The sequence below is a fragment of the Pholcus phalangioides genome, unplaced genomic scaffold, assembly GCF_987345545.1.
Source record: "Pholcus phalangioides strain wild (caught in Gottingen) unplaced genomic scaffold, Ppha-v1.0 ptg000017l_1, whole genome shotgun sequence".
Taxonomy (NCBI): domain Eukaryota; kingdom Metazoa; phylum Arthropoda; class Arachnida; order Araneae; family Pholcidae; genus Pholcus; species Pholcus phalangioides.
Window position 1 is genome coordinate 29,377,483 of NW_028301610.1, and position 19,582 is coordinate 29,397,064.

General features: G+C 35.8%; 1 protein-coding gene across 1 annotated transcript in view; it reads left to right on the forward strand.

The window, feature by feature from the left end:
- The window catches only part of LOC149072874 (mitogen-activated protein kinase kinase kinase 10-like), a 76,320-nt gene that overhangs the window by 30,790 nt on the left and 25,948 nt on the right, over positions 1-19,582 (forward strand). The window contains exons 5-6 of the mRNA XM_089246680.1: positions 1,547-1,793; positions 11,330-11,458. Coding sequence (XP_089102806.1) covers positions 1,547-1,793; positions 11,330-11,458 — 376 coding nt within the window. The remainder of the gene's footprint in view (positions 1-1,546; positions 1,794-11,329; positions 11,459-19,582) is intronic.

Consider the following 19,582-nt stretch of genomic DNA (forward strand, 5'->3'; position numbering starts at 1 on the left):
TGATGTACAATTATTTCTCATTTCAAATTTCAAGGAATACATTTTTATGTGAGAATAGAAAACATCAGTGGACAATACTCGCCTTATGTTTGAGGTGAGATTTGTCTTGGCTTCAAGTCATAGTAAATCATACATTTTTGGCATGTAGTGGAAATTGTCAGAGAGATTTCAACCTTTAAGAATAAGAAATGTCCTTTCTTATTATTTTTCACAATACAATAAAAATAAAAGTTGTGTCCCTAAAAACACAAGTAATTAGCTTTAATAACACTCAGATAAAATTTCAAGTGTTAAAAAAATATTTTTAAACTTAAAATAATGATTGAGACTAGTGTAGAAAATTTCAAATTAACAGAATTTAAAAATATTATTGGGAGAAAACAATTTTGTTTGTAATTTTAAAATTTTCCCTGGTTAAATGTCATCCCCCCCCCCCCACTTCAATCTTTTTGGGTGAAAGTTACCCCTTAAACAATGTTTTATTTTTCTTCCACAACAATCTCTGTATTTCCAGGAAAATCTAATTTTCCCATTTTCTTCTTTATAATGTCTAACAGGAACCTTGCCTTGTTCATAAAATTTGTCTTCATTTTCCATTTATAAATAACATTCATAAATTAATATTTTTAGTGCTATATATAGATTAATAATTTTAGTGAAATGGCCGTGAAAACCTTATAAACTATGTACCTAAGTTTTAAATGGTTTTAATGATTCTTTTTTTAAGTTGAGACTTGAGCTACACATGTTTACCCAACTCAAATGGTCGCAGTAAAGATATAGACTTAAATTAATTAATTAATTTAATTTTTTTTTATTTTCAAAGGGCATTTTGACATACAATAAACACAAATCAAGTGAAAATTTTTTTAACCCTTTATAAGCAGTTTATAAAATTTTTCTGATTCACATTATAACTGTCACATTAGAAATAAAGGTTTGTTAAAATCCAGAGATATTTCGGGGTGACTGAAATAAAGCAAATCAAGTTTGATGAGGTATCTCATTATTGCCGCTGTAAGGGTTAATAATCAGTTTTGGTTTAGGTGCAAAAAGGTTATCAAGAATAAAATTACAAGTATCACATAAATGTGCTGGCATACATTTAAGCAAACATAAAAGACTAAAAAAATGGCAAATGTTTTGGGAATATTTTGGAGCTGACTTTGGATTTTCTCCATTGTCTGAAAATTCTCACCCCATTTGATGGTACAATGAGCAAAGCTCACTGCACACAAAACATCTTCACTTCAGGTATAGAGCGAAACTTTTGAGTGGTTAAGAGAACATATTACATCGAGCAATTAATGTTAATAACTAAAATTTGAAATAATATCATTTTAGAGAGAGAGATGCATTGTTTCATAGGAAGGACATTGTTGTAAAGAAGGACATTGTCAGAAGCTATTTTAACTTTTAAAATTTTATTTTCTGAAATATTTCAATTTTCAAAATACTGTTTTAATTAGCTGTAGTGATCAAGAGTTAGTTTTGTGAGATCATGTTGATTGTATATAAAATTCACTACTTTTATAATTTTATAAAGGAATTGCGCTGTAGGGAAGAAGAGCTTACTAAAGCTTTGCTTCAGCAAAAAATTCATGAAGAAATGCTTAAAAAAAGAGAGCAAGAGTTGCATGAAAGGGAAATTGATCTATTGGAGCGAGAACTAAACATCATGATTCTTCAGCAGCAACAGGGTCGTCCTACTCCCAAGAAGAGAAATGGAAAGTTTAAAAAAAATAGACTCAAACTTCTCAAGTATGGTGGCCAACAAATTAGCATGCCCTCAGGTAAATGAAAATTTTTCAACAAATACAAGTATATACTCAGCTGTGTATCTATCTATATTGTTTAACACACATCATTATGTCAGTTCAGTTTATTTTTAAATAAAAATGTAAGTTGTTACAGAAGATAAGTATAGATATATTAGTTTTATTAATTTTTTAATAATATACAGGGTGTTTCAAAAAAAAAATCATCCGATTTAAAAATATAACTATTCAGCTTTTAATCTGTTTTGATTGAATAATGTATAGGTAGAAAGAGGGAAATCTTGAGTTTCATGCAGTTGCCAATAGGTAGTGCTAACGCTCTTCCTTCATTCGCCACTTCAGTGTTTGTCAAGATGGTGATTGCACAATATAAATTGTTTTGTGTTTTAAGCTTCGTGAAGTGTTAGTCTGTAACAATTGTTCATCGTGCTTTTCGTTGACAATACCCTGGTGTTGAACTTTCTACCGCTCAGAGCATTAGGTGGTGGTATAAACCAGGGGTTCTCAACTGGTGCTCCGCCGAGCCCCAAGGGTTCTGTGTGCACCTCCCAGGGGCTCCGTGGTGACTCGAGGAAAATAATATAAATCAGTAAATTTGATAGATAAATAAATAAAAGAGGCCTACAAGGTTCTGCCATAAAAATTATGTACAAAAAAGGGCTCCTCGATTCAAACGGAGCTCTACCATAGAAATTATATATCGGATAGGATTATATTTTTAGATAGAGTCAAAAAAGGTTGAGAACCGCTGGTATAAACAATTCCAAGATGGGTTGTCTGTGTAAAAAGAAATCCCCTGGCCGTCCCTGTATGTCAGATGAAAATGTGGACACATCTGACAGCGTTTTGCATGCAGTTCACAGAAATCCACTTGCAGTGGATGTAAACATGCTTGCAAAAGTTTGGGACGAATTTGACTACCGTATAAACATATGCCGTGCATCCCAAGATAGACATAGAGTAGCAAGAACATTATTGTGCAAGGTTACCAATCAACCGATTGTGCACATTTTCTAGTAGCCAGTACTCTAATATCCCTGTCAAAATAGAAACTATGTGTTGGGTTGCCTGGATACAGAGTCTTTTGTTAGCTAAGCAACATCAATTTCTTTGTGTGAGGAGGGCCTTAGCTTTGACTCCAAACCATTAATCAAGGATTGGCCAGCTTGATCTGTCATCAAGCTTGTTTAGGATGCTCTATGGCAGTTTCAGAGCAACATTATTATTGGCCACAACCAGTTCACTCGAAACTTATATTATTTTTTCCATTCATTTCCCAATGCATATTTCATAGTCATATGTATGGTTTGTTGCTGTTGATGACTTCTCAGTCAGGACATTGTAACTACATTCTTTAGCAAAAAAAAAAAAAAAAACGAAGCACCCCACTAAAAAATAATCTGATCATCCCGATATTTCACATGCAAATTCCTTTATGCCAAATATACAAATGATTAAATTTTCAAGAGAGGCCAATAAATATTAACGTTGGTCATAGCATGCATTTCTACCGCCCAACTAGCATTGTATAAAACAGGTAACAGTTGTGGACAGTTTATCTTTTCTTGTTGTCGCCATTGCAGTTTCCTGGAGACAACCAATAATGCTGTTCCTATGTTGTCGAAGACTTTATAGCCGATTGGAGGGCTTTGAACGTGGTCACATAGTCGGAATGTGTGAAGCTGGCTGGTCATACCAAGCGATAAGGATGCCACTGTACAGACATGGCCATGCAAAGGTGCTGGCAATAATGTTGCAATGTTTGCTGCAAGAACTAACTCATGAGCGAAATGAAGGCTGTGGAAGGTGAAGGTGCACGAGTGTGAGGCAAGATCAGATGATTGTGCGACAGGCTCCAACAGCCCTAACAGCATTAGTGTCCACTATCTAACGCGTGCTACTGCCTCTTCCATACCACCCATGGTACCTTTCACCATTTCAGGGCCTCGTACTGAGGTGAGGATTCGCTCACAGCAGCCTTTAATACATCTGCCTTTAACCCTATAACATCTGTAGAGTCGTCTAGAGCAGTGTTGTAGCCGATCATCATGTTTGGCAGCAGATTGTCATCACATAATGTTCAGTGATGAATTCTGCTTACCCCTGGTGTGATGGTGTTGTGTGTACTATCTCTTACAATAGCAGGTCACCTTTAGTCATCTTGCATACAATTTTAACAGCTGAACAATATGTTGATGGCATCCTGCTGCCGGTTGCATTATCCTTCATGGCACATCATCCTGGGGCCATTTTTCAACAAGATAATGCCAGGCCCCATATGGCTCGCATATCTCTTGACTGCCTCTGTATTGTTGATACTTTTCCTTGGCCAGCATGGTCATCAGACCTTTCACTAATAGAACACCAGGGTTTCTACCATCGCCAAAAAGTCACAAAGTCCCGGAAAAGTCACGGAATGAGAAAAATGTCACAGAAGTCCCAAAAAAGTTACAAAATTTTAGTGGTCGCAGATTTTTTTGGTTCTCCAGAGATTTTTTTTTCGATTTCTCCCCCCCCCCCCTAAAATCTAAGCTTTGGAGAAGCTGTGGTGTTCAATATTTTTTTCTTCTCTCTCAGGTTTTATTTCTACTTTTTTTGTCCTGGAGGGATGGATGGGTGAGTATCAACAGAAAAGAACAATGTCAATGTGTAGCCACCCTATACTGGGGCAGACATTATATGAGTGGGGCAAAAAAGCTATTTAGACTGGATAAAGAAAAAGAACTTTTCTTTCTTTGGTTCTACGGACCTTTCAACATCTGTAATATTCCCCCTAAAGTAGTGCTCTCATGATCACATGATAATTCCTAGAGGAAGAGGGGGGTGCAACGTCCCTTATGGGAGTTGCTTGCCCGGTTGGAAATATCCAGTAATAAGGTGGCAAACGACAAGTGGAAAATGATTGCAAGTAAACTTTCGCATGAAATATTATTTATTAAATTCAATATAAGGTTAGTCAATTTTAACAGTAGGTTAGTACAACATGGAGCCCTCTATTTGACATTAACAGAAAGATACTGGCTCACCAATTGATGATCATCAACAGTCAAACTTTTATGCTGATCGGACATCCGATGTTGTTAGTCACTTCGACATAGCTTTTCCCCACAAGTATCAGTGAAGGTCTCTCGGTTGAGAGCCGGATCGTTTCGATTAGCACCAGGAGGTCTCTCGGTTGAGGGCCGGACCACCTTGATCAGCTCCAGGGGGCCTCTCGGTTGAGGGCCGGACCACTTTGATCAGCTCCAAGGGGGCTCTTGGTTGAGGGCCGGACCACTTTGATCAGCTTCAAGGGGCCTCTCGGTTGAGGGCCGGACCACTTTGGTGTCACTTACAATATGTAGCCTTGACAAGGCCAGCTGCTACGTCTATCATCAGCAATGAAGAATTTTGACTTTAAAGATTAATTAATGCTTTCGATTCCGGACCTGCCGGGAAACAAATTCAAATACTGTAAACTATTTCATTTTAACTAATTTAACTAATTATCAGCTTATTTTCCCAGCCTAAGGCCAATGGATACGGTAGCACGACGGTGAACCGTCCTACTAGAGGGCTTCAGTTGAAAAGAACAAGCAAAGGATGAACGCGGAAAGAGAGTGTTGTTACAACGTACGGCCGGTATTTAAAGGAAAAACTCCCGACCGCACGTGTCTAAATAAGCCAATCGGCTTCAAGGTCGCCTGATTTGCATGTGATCACAGGCGGACATCATCACGATCGACCTTGATCGTCACCATACGATCACCGCTGCCGATGAATAGTAACAATATTTATGACAACAGATTTGCGTGACGGCGACTACGGACTTTTACGCCGGGGGACCATCAGCATGTTACAGGGGCTATAATAGACCTCTACTCTCGACCTCTCTGTAGAGTCCTCTTGGGAACAATATTGGTTTTCCGTAGAAAGGACATGACCTTCCCCCACATCGTGGAGCAGGGCTGTTGGCTCTTTGGTGGGTCCTCAAGCCAAAGTTTTCACTGGGTGGGGGGCTCTGTAGTGAATTTATGGCATGAAAAAACAATAATGGTGATTGTCCCGGGACTTAGGGCAGCCTGTCAGCTCTATCCTTGGGGAGGGGGCAGGTGAAAGGGCACAAATTTTTCCCCCAGCGAAGGAAGAAAATTTGTTTTTTTTAAATTATCATCCATTTTTTGATCGCGTCAATCTTTACGACTAGCTATACTGAACGACAAAATCGTACTATATGCATGCGACAGAACGAGAGCGTTGAAGAGAAGGCAGTCATCGGACTTGTTCACCATTAATTGTGTTGCGACACAACATGTAGGCTGAATTTAAAGGAGTATCACAGTGTTTCCAAAAGTGTTCATCGTGGCTCCTAGAAGTGTTGTGGCGAGCTGAAAATATTGATTTGTGCGCCTATTTGTGCTTTGAAGTGGTTCTCTTTTATATGGTGAAAATATCTGCCAAACTTTATGGGAAGCAGCCGATGAACCATGAATTACGCAAGGGAGACAGCTGACAAAAGATAACCATTGGAATACGGTGACAATCTTGCGATCTAGACGACACCTAGGCACGAGGATAGAGCAAATAACAAGTGTCTAATATTGGACTTCAAAAAATGTGAATAGGGAAAGGTATATGTGAAATCCATCCTTTGGAAGGGCCCTTGGTTGGTCTAGTACAGTGTTTCTCAACCGCTGGGCCGTGAGTGGTTTATTGTTCCATTTTTACCCATTTATTTTCCATTACTCTTGTATATATGCCCAGGCCTTCCAATCAAGAAAAAGAAATCAACCGTGCTGCAGGATTCCAAAGGTTGAGAACCACTGGTCTAATGGCCCCATATCCTGCAGTAGGGCCCCCTAAGCTGAGATCTTTGGTGGGCCCCTGTATAGTGAATTTATAGTGTGAAAAAAAAATTGAGAATCATCTCAGGGACCTTGGGCTGGAACCCTGTCTGCCCCTTACTGTGCTTCCCTGAGCGGGTGAATGGGGCATTGTGACTGTCAGAATTAAAAAATCTGCCAGACTGTATTCTTACGCTATGGTTTCGGCTCTCGTATATAAGAAATGTTTCTTCTAATTTTTTTATTTTACCTGCACTGATATGTTTTATCTGTGCATGGGAATGCAATTACCGGTGCATGGGCTCTTTCTTGCACATTCTATTGAGACAGCATTTTATTCGGATGTACATCACTGTCTGGAGATGCATAGCGATGGCAAACTGCCGATTTCGACAGGCGTCACTGATTGCTGAACCAATGGAAGAAACTGCTCGATCACTTACACCTCACACCATTCAATGTTTTTTGGCTCTTTTGTTCTGTTTTGAGCCCACTAGTGCTTTGTGCCATAGCGCCTCGCAACTGTTGTGCACTTAATATTGATCAATAATGTGTCAGTAGTTTTACATTCGAGAGACGTGTTTTCAACATGTGTGGGCGTGCACATGGAGTTGTTTTGGAAAGTTTTATCGTAGGTGCTAAAGGAACTCCAATACGACAAAAATATTGATTTGGGGGTGTTGTCTAAGGTTGCTAGACGTCCGTATATACAACTCGTCCCCCGCAAGGGCGTATGCAAAAGGAACTCCAATACGACAAAAATATTGATTTGGGGGTGTTGTCTAAGATTGCTAGATGTCCGTATATACAACTCGTCCCCCGCAAGGGTGTATGCAGGGATGGATTGCATTGAATATTCATGATCTACTGAGAGCTTAGGCAACCTCGCAAAGTTACTTGGAGGCATGGGTGGGGATGGGGGGGGGGGACCCCATTGATATAAAAAAAATTGTCATAGGCAGAAGAGCAGAAGGTGGACATTCTCCCCCATTTGAGAAACAACCTGTATCTGCTTATGCTTGGGGAGGGGCGCTTATGTTGCTTGTCCTTATAGTCCAGTTAGTATGGAGTGTTGTATTTAAATGAACTTTAAATTTAAAAGTTTTTAAAAATTAAAAATTTTGAGTTTCTTTTTAATGTGGTTAGAGGGGTGTGCCCCCCCCCCCAACACCATGATGAAGCTAAGCCTTCAGCACTACTGAGAGGCTTCATGCCAATGTTGGCATGTCTGCGTGCAATCAGAGCTCATCACATTCATCAATGTTTGTTCTATATTGATGCCTAATGTTGAAAGAAAACATTTGTTACATGCTTGAGGCTCCACACAACTTGTGTCTATGTATCTATAAATATGACTCGTATACAGGGCATTGCCATATTTTTTTCTATATTTAAGAAAAAATTTTTTTTTTTCAAGTCAAAAAAAATTATTAGATCCATTACTGCTTATTGAAAATTACAAATTGTAATTTCTAATAACTAAGTAATAATAAATGCAGAAACATAGAAATGAAAAATACAAAAAATGAAAATGTTTGAGTGGTCAAGGAGTAAAGAGAGATGTTACTCATACTGTCACCAGAATAGAATTAGATCCAATTGATGTCTAAATAATGTTTTAAAACAATGTGTTCACCAAAATTCAGTGGCAAATATGGATATTGAAAAAAAAATTGCATTAATTGAACATAAGTTGTGTGAGCACACATGGATAAAAAACAAGTATGTATGAAATGTAAAACAGTATTTTTAAGTCAGGGAAAAAACTGAATCACACATACAGACCTGCCAACTCTCCGGATTTAGGCAGGAGACTCCGGATTTTTCATCCTTCCTCCCACTCTTCAGATTTGTTAAAATTTCTCCTGATTTTGGCAGAAAATTAGATTTTACGTGAGCTTTCACGTTGTTGTGACGTCAATGACTGCCGTCGTGGTTAGGGAAAACACCCATAGAGGACAGCCGTGGTCATTTCCATCGAGCAGCTGTTAAAAAAGTCTTGCTAACCGCATTGAAGCAACTGGCAAAGACGTTACGTAGCGTTTATCGGCTATCATTTATCAGGGGCATGTCCTTGGTTGCTGAAAATCCTGTATAATCGTTATTGTATCCCATTAATAGCCGTGCTGTAAACATACGTTTTTTCGTCAGCAGCTTTGTATTTTGAAGTATTTAAGTTGTTTCCTCTGATTAAATATGTCTTCAGAAAGAAAATATAAAGCTTTAAGCTATATAAAGTTTTTAAGAGTTCATATACCCAAAATAATCAATGATAGTATCCACGAAAGGAAATAGTTGTTTTATGAACAGTATGTAGATGTGATTTCTCTATTCTGCATGGAAAGACTGACATAGAATTATATTCTGCTCGGGGGGGGGGGGGCAATACAGAACCTGCCTGTGGGGAGGGGGAAATGATGGAACTTTTTCTTAATTGATCAAAAAAAAAATTCAAAAATTTATTTTGTGAAATTTTTTTTGATCGAGTTTATGAGTGCCGGGAGGGAGGGTACCTCCCCCCTTCGGGAGAATCTCCAAATTTCTGGATTCCAAAAGTTGGCACGTCTGCACATACCAAAGGAGGGAAAAAATTTATTTTAAAAAAATGCGGGAAAATATCTGAATGGAAATATATGATCAAACAGCATCCAAAGCAGCTAGTGAGAACAAGTGCTACATAAAATGGGAAAATGTTGCATATAAAAACATGATTGCCAGACACGCCAAGAAAGAAATATTTGAGTTCTAAATCTGCAATAAAATTCATATCTAAAAATAAATTTCAATATTTGAATCGGTTAATATATATTGGCTCTTTTGAACACGCAGTATGAAGCATGAGTTAAAAAAATCATGAGGTAATGTGTTACAAATTTTAGGTGCTGAATAGAAGAAATGTTTACGGAATATTTCTTTTTTATGTAAAGGAATTCATAGATTTCTTTTGGTCCTCTCAAAGACATTTTTTTTCACAGAACGTGAATATGTATTTTGCATAAATTCAGGAAGAGGACCAATTTACCAAAAACTAACAACATATACCAAGGATATGTTTTACAGTGGAATCATTATTTGAAACTGTATAGCGCAAAAATTTAGGAAACTTTTGTTGGATTGGAAGTAGATTGGTTTTATAGTTGCATCCCCAAATATTTATTGCATATTGCAGTGATGATTGATGCCTGTTGGCACACAGTGGTGGTTGGCCGAAGTTGGTTTTCTGCGGTTTTCAAACTTTGAGGTGTGAATGCAAGTCAGTTTCCTGTTTAAAAAATTCTCTCTGCAGAGAACAGGCAGACCTACAACATAATACTGATTTGACAATAAAATTCAAGGATTTACTATCTTTACTTCAAAATATAGAAGACAGATGTCAGCAGTTAGCACAATTCTGACAACATAAATATGTTAGGGCCATAGAGCCATGCGTAAACTCGTTAGAAATTCTGTACAGGAATTGTATGAGGTGCATGTATAGTGAAGTAGTAATAGTGATGATATTGAACCCAAGCACAAGTATAGCCTATTTCTAGAATGTAGAAAAGAACTATTATTTAAGATTTTGTACATGATGAAACCTAGAAAGGAAAGAAAGCTCTCAGTTTGATGTGCAATATGGGTTTTCCATTTCAAATTTGAATCAACATAAATTCCAAGATATTTCCAAAAAAAAAAGCCTTTATAAAAAGTAGGGCAGTTACAACTTTGATGAGTTCAGTTTGCACTGAACTATTTAAAATTTATTGCATCTAATACCAGAAAGCAAGAGCATTTGGTGTTTCATTTGACTGTGTGAATCACAATTTTATTTAGTTACACACTTGAACCAAATATAACGAGCTTACCTAAGCACTTTAAGTGATTGGCATGGTGGTTACCCAAAAGTAACAAAATTGATGCTGACTTGAGAAATGTTTTAAAAATATTCAAAAGCATTGAATTTTATTGATTAATATGTGTTATACGCATATGAATGACCATCTGAGGTAGCTTTATTATATGTATCAGTTTCCCAAACTTTTTGTTCCATCGCCCCTTCTTCAAAACATTTTTCTTCTCATTGCCCCCCCCAACTCAAGCCAACCCATAGGACCCTATATTAAACCCAAAGCTTCTATTGCCCCCCCCCCTCCCCGACCATTAAATCGCCCCCTAGGGAGCAATATTGCCCACTTTGAGAAACACTCATGTTTATGAACATGTTCGGTTCAATAGGACCGGCAGGGGCATCTGAAGTGTTTTGAACTTGTGAAATATATATGTGTATATATGTATATTATAACATCATCATCATACCCGCCAAAAGTTTTGAAGGATTAAAATTTATTTCTTATCAAATGTTTTTATTTTGTAAATTCATTCACATTCCCCCTTTTCATTAAGACCCCCAATTTAATTAACCCAAAGCCTCTAGGTGGTCGCCACTCACATTTTGGGAACCATTGATATAAGAAAAATAAACTAAACAATCCAGCATAGTTCATTTTGTCGAATGAGAAAAGGTCATTAAAAAGTCTCCAAAAAGTAATTGAATTTTGCTTTTGTATATGGTAGACACCCTGAAAAAACACCAAAAATATTTTGTACTAACATGATTTTACATCAAAACAATAATTTGATTATGTCAACATGTGTAAAATAATTAATTTGTATTAAGCAAGTTTGTGATAGTTCTTTAATTCTGATGTCTATTCAAAAATTGTTATTGAACATCTAATTTTTCTTCAGACTTTCGCCATAACATCACTGTGCAGCAGAGTCCCACAGTTCGCTCGGATATGAAAGGTTTGAGAAATCCATCTAGTCCAGAAAGCCCACCTTCTTCGCCAACTCCACCTCGTCTTCGAGCTTATGCATGTAATATAACATATATTCTTAGTAATTTTATTAGTACAGTGTGAAATATAATCAAGGAGTTGAAATGGAAAACCATGCAAGTGCCAAAATATCAAAAATCTACCTTTTTATTGGGAAAAAATAGATATTCCAAGATGAACACTTTCTTTCTTTCAAACCAAGTGCAACTCCAGTCTATCACCATCACCAATTCACTATGGAATGAGGTGTGCATGCATACCTAACAGTCTGAATGCATATCTAGTATTGTGCATGAATTTTTAATGCTGTCATCTATTTCTCAAATTATGCGTGAAGTGCAATGATTAAATATTTGTACCATTGCAGGCCTATTTTTCTCTGTGGTGAGACTTTTTCATAGGGAGATCAGCTTGCATTCATGCCTCAAAGTTCAGAGGCTATAACCACTAATCGTGCTTAGGATTATTAAATTTTTAATGACTTTAATAAGTTACATTCATATTGGAAGTGCTCTTTTAAGTAAATCAGCATCCACTAGTGAAAAATGTTATTTTTGGCACTAACGGGGTTTCCATTTCAACTCCCCACTATAACGCTGCCTTAATTTCTTAAGAAAAATCCAAAATATGAAAGATTTGTGTGGTTACAGTAGAAATTTGTGAGAAATTTTTTATTCATGCTAATATTTAACCTTTTACCGGCCGAATTCAGATTCCAAGTGATTTTCATTATTTTTTTTGTTAATTTCTCCTTCTGATTTTTTAGTTAAGAGATATCAATCGAGAAATTGAAGAAAAAAAATTTCCCTATGCGTTTTCTTGAATGTTCCCAATTGGGAACATTGGCCGGATCTGACTAAACATAATTTTCGCAGTGAAGCCATCTTACAGGATGATGCAAAATTCGTCATCATTTAATAAATTTATTTTAAAAATTAAAGAATATACATATAGAATTTTAAAAATGATGGAAATAAATTTCTCTCGAATACACTCAAAAGGCATGTATATCTGGATTATAATAAAGAGCTTATGATGAGCTGAAATGCTGGTCTAAAATTCACAAAAGAATACATACATACGGATTTAGGTTTTTGTATGGATCCCTTGGTAAGTTAAAAGATATTATTTAAAAATATAAAGAGAGAGAAAATATTATTTACAACTCTGGTACCTAAAGGCACATGCTCCGATGACTGCTTACTAGCAGATACTTCCATTTTGTATGGGAAACCACATTGTTTGAGCAAATCATCCAAATTTTAAATCCGAAGCGAATCGGTTTTCCCCATATAAACATCTTACTTGAATGATGAGCGTAATACGGTACTATTGATTCATCGATGCTTAGTTTATCATGGAACAACCCAAACCGAATGTGTGTGAATTTTTCATTTAGATACAACATACAATACAAATACAACGCCACAACAGGCAAATTGCCCAACGAGGTGGCTGACTTAAGAACATCATGGATCCCCGAGCCATTTTTGGAGGCCCTACCTACTACTACTACACCACACATGTGCCCCGCCCACACCCCCCCCGGAACCCCCCAACGAATCGGTAAAATATACCGATACAACGAATCGGTTCATCATAGATAGCCAACTTATCACCGGGTAGTAAGAAAGAGTTATCCATCAAATGGAAGTTATTTTTTATGTCTCTAAAGTTATTTTTCGGCATAACAGTGGGGGCAATCGATACTGCTGTGTCTACTGAAAGTACTCCAGTAAGCATTTTCACTTGGTATTCTGTGATACCCACTTAGCAAAACCAATCCAAAAAACTTTGCGATTTTTTTCCACTCAATTTTCAAATTCGATCCATGTTGTGCGACATAAATATTTGTCATCTCAGCCAAGTAACTGAGGTACTCTTGCTGTAAAAATTTGAAAAAAATATCAATCGAGTCGGCTTGCACTTAGCTCAGGAAACTTATGACTGATTGCTTCAGTAGGTTCACTTATATTTTTGTCGAATGCAGTACTTTTTTTCCACTTCGGTTGCATGAATTTTAGTCTTTTGGCACTTGACACATGATGTTTTCTTATTTTTTGACTGGGTAATTATCTAATCTTTGAAAGGCAATTTTTATGTAGAAGGCATGTTGATAGGATCTACAAATTCACCCACAAATGAACTACGTTGTGATCTTAAAACACAGATATCCACAAACATCTGCAGGAATGACCGGGCCAAGCATGTTGTCATCGATATCTTCCTCATCTGTAGCCCGCTCATTTTCATCAAACAGTAGCTGGCACATTTCGAATTCATCATCAGAGAGATGTGATATATCAGAATCTCTCAAACTCAGTCTAATAAGCTACTAGTATAACAAAAAAGATGGGAAAAAGAAGTGTAGAAAGTCACAAGACCAGATATCAACTGAACTGAAAGACCAACGTACCAACAAAATTACTCAAAACGTAGAGGGAAGGTTGAAGGGAAGGGGCGGGGAGGGGCAAAGTCAGTCACAGAAAAAAGGGGGTGCTGCATGTAAACATCGGAATGTGAAATTTGATACTTTTCCTTCCTTTTGAGACACACCAGAGAGAAGGAAAAAGCAATAAATTGTTTTTTCGGAATGCCACTCCTCTGCATTGTTTAGAATAGTCAGTAGTGGCCAATGTTCCCAATTGGGAACAATCGTAGGAGAAGTTCCCTGGAATTCAAACAAATTTTTTTTCTCTCTCATTGAGCATTTCTTATCATTCTTGGCAATATTCTACAATTAAAAAAAAATTGAGATGCATGTATGTTTACTATTTTAATAATTAAAACATAAACTTACAGATAATTTCCCTTGAAAATGGGTGATTTTAGAATAATAAATTGATATGATAAGAGCTGAATCGAATAACTTTTGTCTTTTCTAAATTAAGTTCAGAACCTTATATGTTCAGGGGAAAAAAATTAGCTATTTTCGTTAAAGAGAAATATTTTTTTTGAATTAATCAAAAGTATGTTCCCAATTGGGAAAATTGGCCGTTAAAAGGTTAACAATAAATTATGATAAAAATTAGAAAAATTGTATTAGACATAAATAGGCCATCAACAATTCATGGTGATAAAACAGATTCAAACTAAAGTGAAATATTTCTAATACTTGACTGATCTACCTCCATTGTGTTGCTCAATGAATGAATGGAAATGTTATTTGTTTGAACTTGACTTTTCCTTCAGAGAATTTCACTGTCTGAAATTTCTAAACAAGTTGTTTAGCAATTTAGTGCAATATAGTGAGCTTAATCTCTGGTCAACAAAAACAATATTTGTTTTACTTTATACAGAAAATCCCGCAGAGGCTATTACTGAGCCTCCAATCATTTTATAACTCTGGCATGGTAGTCCAGATCTATGACATTCTTCTACTGTACTAAAAGATGCTCAGAGATTTCACGAGTTTGCAATTCACCCAGTTCTTGGCAAAATCTTTCTCTTTTGACACAAAAGTACTGCATCTACTTGTGCACAGTTCATTGCTATCCTAAAAAGTCCCCACTTCACACAATTAAAATCCTGCCAGTAGCCGTAAAAACAAATTGGATGTAGCATCAAAATCAAATTTTTTATCAGAAAAAAATCACTGAGTACCATTCTAATGTCTATACCCCATGGTGTTCTTAGCAAAAATCAAAGGATATTGTAGTTTCTTGATACAAACTTTGTGCATCTATTTTTCCAAATTTCATAATCACTTAGCTATGTAAAACTCTAGAAACTGTCCATCTTGAGTATTATGAGTTCAAAGCCACTTTGATTTTGAAAGATGACAACATATATCTTATCCCAAGCTCCAATTTAATGTTCTGAGCTTCTTGCATAGGTGCCAATGCTTCCAACTTTTCAGCCTTATTAAAATCTTTCGGTCAGAAATCAGATTCTTCCGATTTTTTCCTTCATAAAAAAATCCCTATAAGTCTTCAAATTGTGCTTTATTTGAATGGAAAATTCTTAAAAAAATACGTCCCAGTCTGCAATTCCAGGCTGATCCCGGTTTCTCATAGAAAAACATGGGCAATCTGTCTCTCTCTCTCTTAGTATTTCAACCACGAAAAATCGGTAATTGTTGCCAAATATGATGCCAAAAGCAAGCAAAGTGGTTAATTATTGCTAAAAAACCAGGACAGCAAAAAATGCATCCCAGAAAAATGGGATTTATATATGGTCACCTGTCACAATCTTAAAAAAATTCCATCTGTTTTCTCTTTTTATTTGTGACATGTTTTCTTTGATACAAAATATGTCATTACGTGATAAACTACAGATTTTCTAAGTCGGTGAATTGGCACCTATGCTCTTGATAAAGAATGTTTCTCTTTTTTCATTTTAATACAACAGGCTATTCCATTATTTAAAATATTTGATACCTCAAGCTTTGAACTACTAATTTGTTTAGCCCTTTCTCTCTTGAGACAAACCATTAAATTTAATAGCCAAACTCTGTTTTTTCACTTTCATCAAGCTTTTCATTATGTACATGATATTTTGATTCTACTGTGTTATAAACGTCAAATACAGAAGTAAAGGTGTGTCCATTCATGCGTGGAAAAGAAGAAAGTCATTCACACACCGCTTTTGGAAAAGAACTCACAAAAACTAGGTTGATCTTATAATTTTGTCTTAGGTGAATTTTGAATTAAACTGTAATTTTGTAATAAATTAATGCATATCCTTCAAATTTTTATGATGCATCTGAAAATACAAATTGAAAAATAGTTTATGTAGTTTTGTACAATTAAAAAAAAAACTTGTGGTGGTCTGACAATTATGTCTTTCACTGTAACCTGTTTATTGGTATGATTCTTCAAAGCTCTATATTATTATATACAGGATGGTTATATTTAAGCTAACACTACTCAGACTTAAGTAGCACTCATTCTGATGGACATATTTAGTTGAAATTTTGAAATTAGGTATATATATTATATAGACCACAAGGAAAAGAATAATGCAATAAAAATAGTTTGATTTCTGACCACCAGGTGAAAATGTGGCTCTTAAAAAACAAGAAACACAAATTGTAAACATAAAACTTTATTTAATAACAACATTTGCTTGGTGTGCATTCCATTTGTGCCAATCACATGCTCAAAATGTGTTATAGCATGTTGAGAACAGTAACGTGAAGCATTATTGAGGAATTGCAGCAACATAGCATGTTAGGTTTGCTGGTAGAGTCTGTGTGATTCTTCCATGGAGTTGATCTTTCAGGAATCCTCACAACCAGAAATCACGGGGGATTCAAGTCCAGAGAACAGAGGCCAGGCATTCAGAAAACTGGAAATTTACCAGAGCATTTCCAAAGTGTTCCAGTTCCTTCACTTGTCAACCAATATGAGGTGTTGCAATATCTTGCATAAAGACAGTAGTCTGTCTCTAAACATTCTCTAAGGCAGAGAATGCTTAGAGACAATTTTGCTACTGCAGAAGTTCTCAGTTGTGGGCACTTGTGACTGAACACCTTTCAGGGCCTTGAGGAGAATACCCCTTAAGACTCACACTTAAACATGTGATTGACACAAATGAATGCACATTGAACAAATGCTGTTATTAAATGAAGTTATATGTTTACAATTTGTGTTTCTTATTCTTTAAGCACCATCTTTTCACCTGGTGGTCAGAGATCAAACTTTTTTATTGGTTTTCCTCTTCCCTGTGGTCCATACAACATATATACCAAGTTTCAACAAAATATGTCTGCCAGAACGGGAGCTACATAGATCTGAGCAGTGTCAGTTTAGTTATAACTTCTCTGTAGTTTATTTGTACAGTTTTTATTTTAGGTTTTCCCAAAGTTATTGGGTTCCCAACTACCATTTTGAGTTTTTACAATATTTTAGTTGTGTAAGTCTGGTATTAAAAAAAATTGTTATATGAGCAATTTCTATTTTTCATCATGTTTTCATGAGTTTAATGATAAAAATCATTGCAGAATTATTTTATAGAAAGGGCTAAAAAATGAAAGGATTAAGTTAATTTTTTTTTGTTGATGAAACACACTGGTCTCTACCGCTGTTTATTTGAGTGTAAACCCATAAAATGTTATCTGTGTGCTCTAATTAGTGTCATTTAAAAACAGAAAGAAGCTGAAAAAAATCAGCTTACAAATTTGAGCTATTTTAAGAAGATAATTGATAAAGGTAAAATATGTTTTAATTTGTTTAAAATTTCTGAAGAGCAGGTGTGAAAGTGATAGCAAAATATGTGGAATCGTTCCCATCAAACAACAACCACTTTATTCCTCTGAAAAACCTAGTCTGTTAGTCCGGTAACATAACCTGCTGCATGAATCATTAAATTAGAAATTAGCTTTTAAAATAAAGACTTATTTTCAATATTTTCCATACCATTTCCTCCTATCCAGTTATCTCATTCTTTATGCTTTAGTCTGTTGCTGGCTGATGTGTTATTTCATGTTTTATTTTGAAGCATTATGCAAATACTTTTATGTAATCAATGTGTGTGTGTGTGTGTGTTCCCTCTAAACTCAACATGGCAAAAACACTATCATGCGTGAAAAATCACCATATACACCATTGGCATACATCAGTATTTCTCAATCTTTCTGAACCCAAGTACCAGTAAAATGTCAAAAACAATTTGACGGGTCACCTGTGTCTAGTATTATGGGACATACCTGTAATTTTTGTTGTTCCCATTTTTTTATGCATTTGTCCCATTTTTTAAACAATTACTTGAATTTGTAATAATTATTAAAGTCGTAATGCAAACACACATCATTTTCATAATATAAATTATATTATGATAATTATGGCAAAAATTATAGATATTCATCTCATATTTCTCATGTTTAATGTTTTTTTTCTGTAATTTTAACAAAGCAGTTGGATACATAAGCCCATTCTAGGTTTGGTGATTCTGATGCCTCCCAAATGTGTATTTGTAGGAGATGCAGAGGCATAAACAATGTCTACAAAGTTCTGCAAAGAGCTAAAAATGAAAGTGCTTCATTTGTCAAAAATGATTGCACTGGCATTGAACAGTAAAATGTAAACAAATCCCTTTAAAAAAGGATAGACAACACAGTAAAACTATCCAGTTTACTTTGACTTATTTACACTGGACCCTGTAATTTGCTCATTTTGCACTGCTTTCGAAAGTGGCAAGAGTGTCATTCTTAAAAAACTTACATGTTTTCAAAATTTGCTGTGCATTGTTGAAGAGAGTTGACAGACTGGACTGTGGAGACTCCAAAAAAGAACATAATTTTTATTGTGAGGAGAGACAGAAAAAAATTATCCGCGGTTGCTAATACACTGTTTTTGCCAAAAATTTTTTTGTAACCAAGTCATTTCTGTCATTTTGCTTCAGCTTTAGTCAATCTTATAGGATACTGAAATAGTGCTATGAATTTTTTTATTTTGAATAAAAAAAAATTGAGGGTTTTTTTTTTATCATGCTATGACTATGTTGCCTAAGGGGGTACCCTCCCCGTCCTACTTTTTCTGATTTTTTGAGTAGGAGTCCTGCATATTTCACACCTGAATATGTTATCTATGTCAGATTTGTGTTGATGAAAACTAATAGCATGCTTGTCCAGCGTTTGGCGTGTTATCTATCCTCCAAATCGCTAATGTGTGTATTCTAAATCTAAAGTATACATATTTATGTTGTAGGTCTGTGTGATTGTCATGGCAACAGAGTTTTTTTTCAAAGGTATAGCCAACTCAAAGTTGAAAAACCTTAAAAAATCGTATTTAGCCAATTATCATTGCACATTCACGGGTTCCAAACCCAGATTTTCATTGAAGATGAAATCTGTGGAGGGCGTGGGAGCCTGTGCCACTCCCCCACCTCAAGAAGATCTAAAATTAAGAATATTTTTAAAAAACTGTATTTGAAATTCTTATTTCTCTCCAAATTCTGGTTCTGCATACACCCCTGATTTTCTGTCAGGACTGCATATCGGCTAGATGACAGAACTGTTGATATTTAAGCTAGAGTTTTTACAGATTCTTTGTTTTTTCTTCCAACGTGATTTCAAAAAATTTTTTTTACAAATCTAACTGGCGATTTCAAAAAATACGCATTCACAATCCAGTAGGAGGAAAGCAAATTTATGTCACGTAGAGGCTGTCTTTGAATGCCAGTAGATAGCTGCGAAAGTACCATAATTTCCAGTATCTAACTT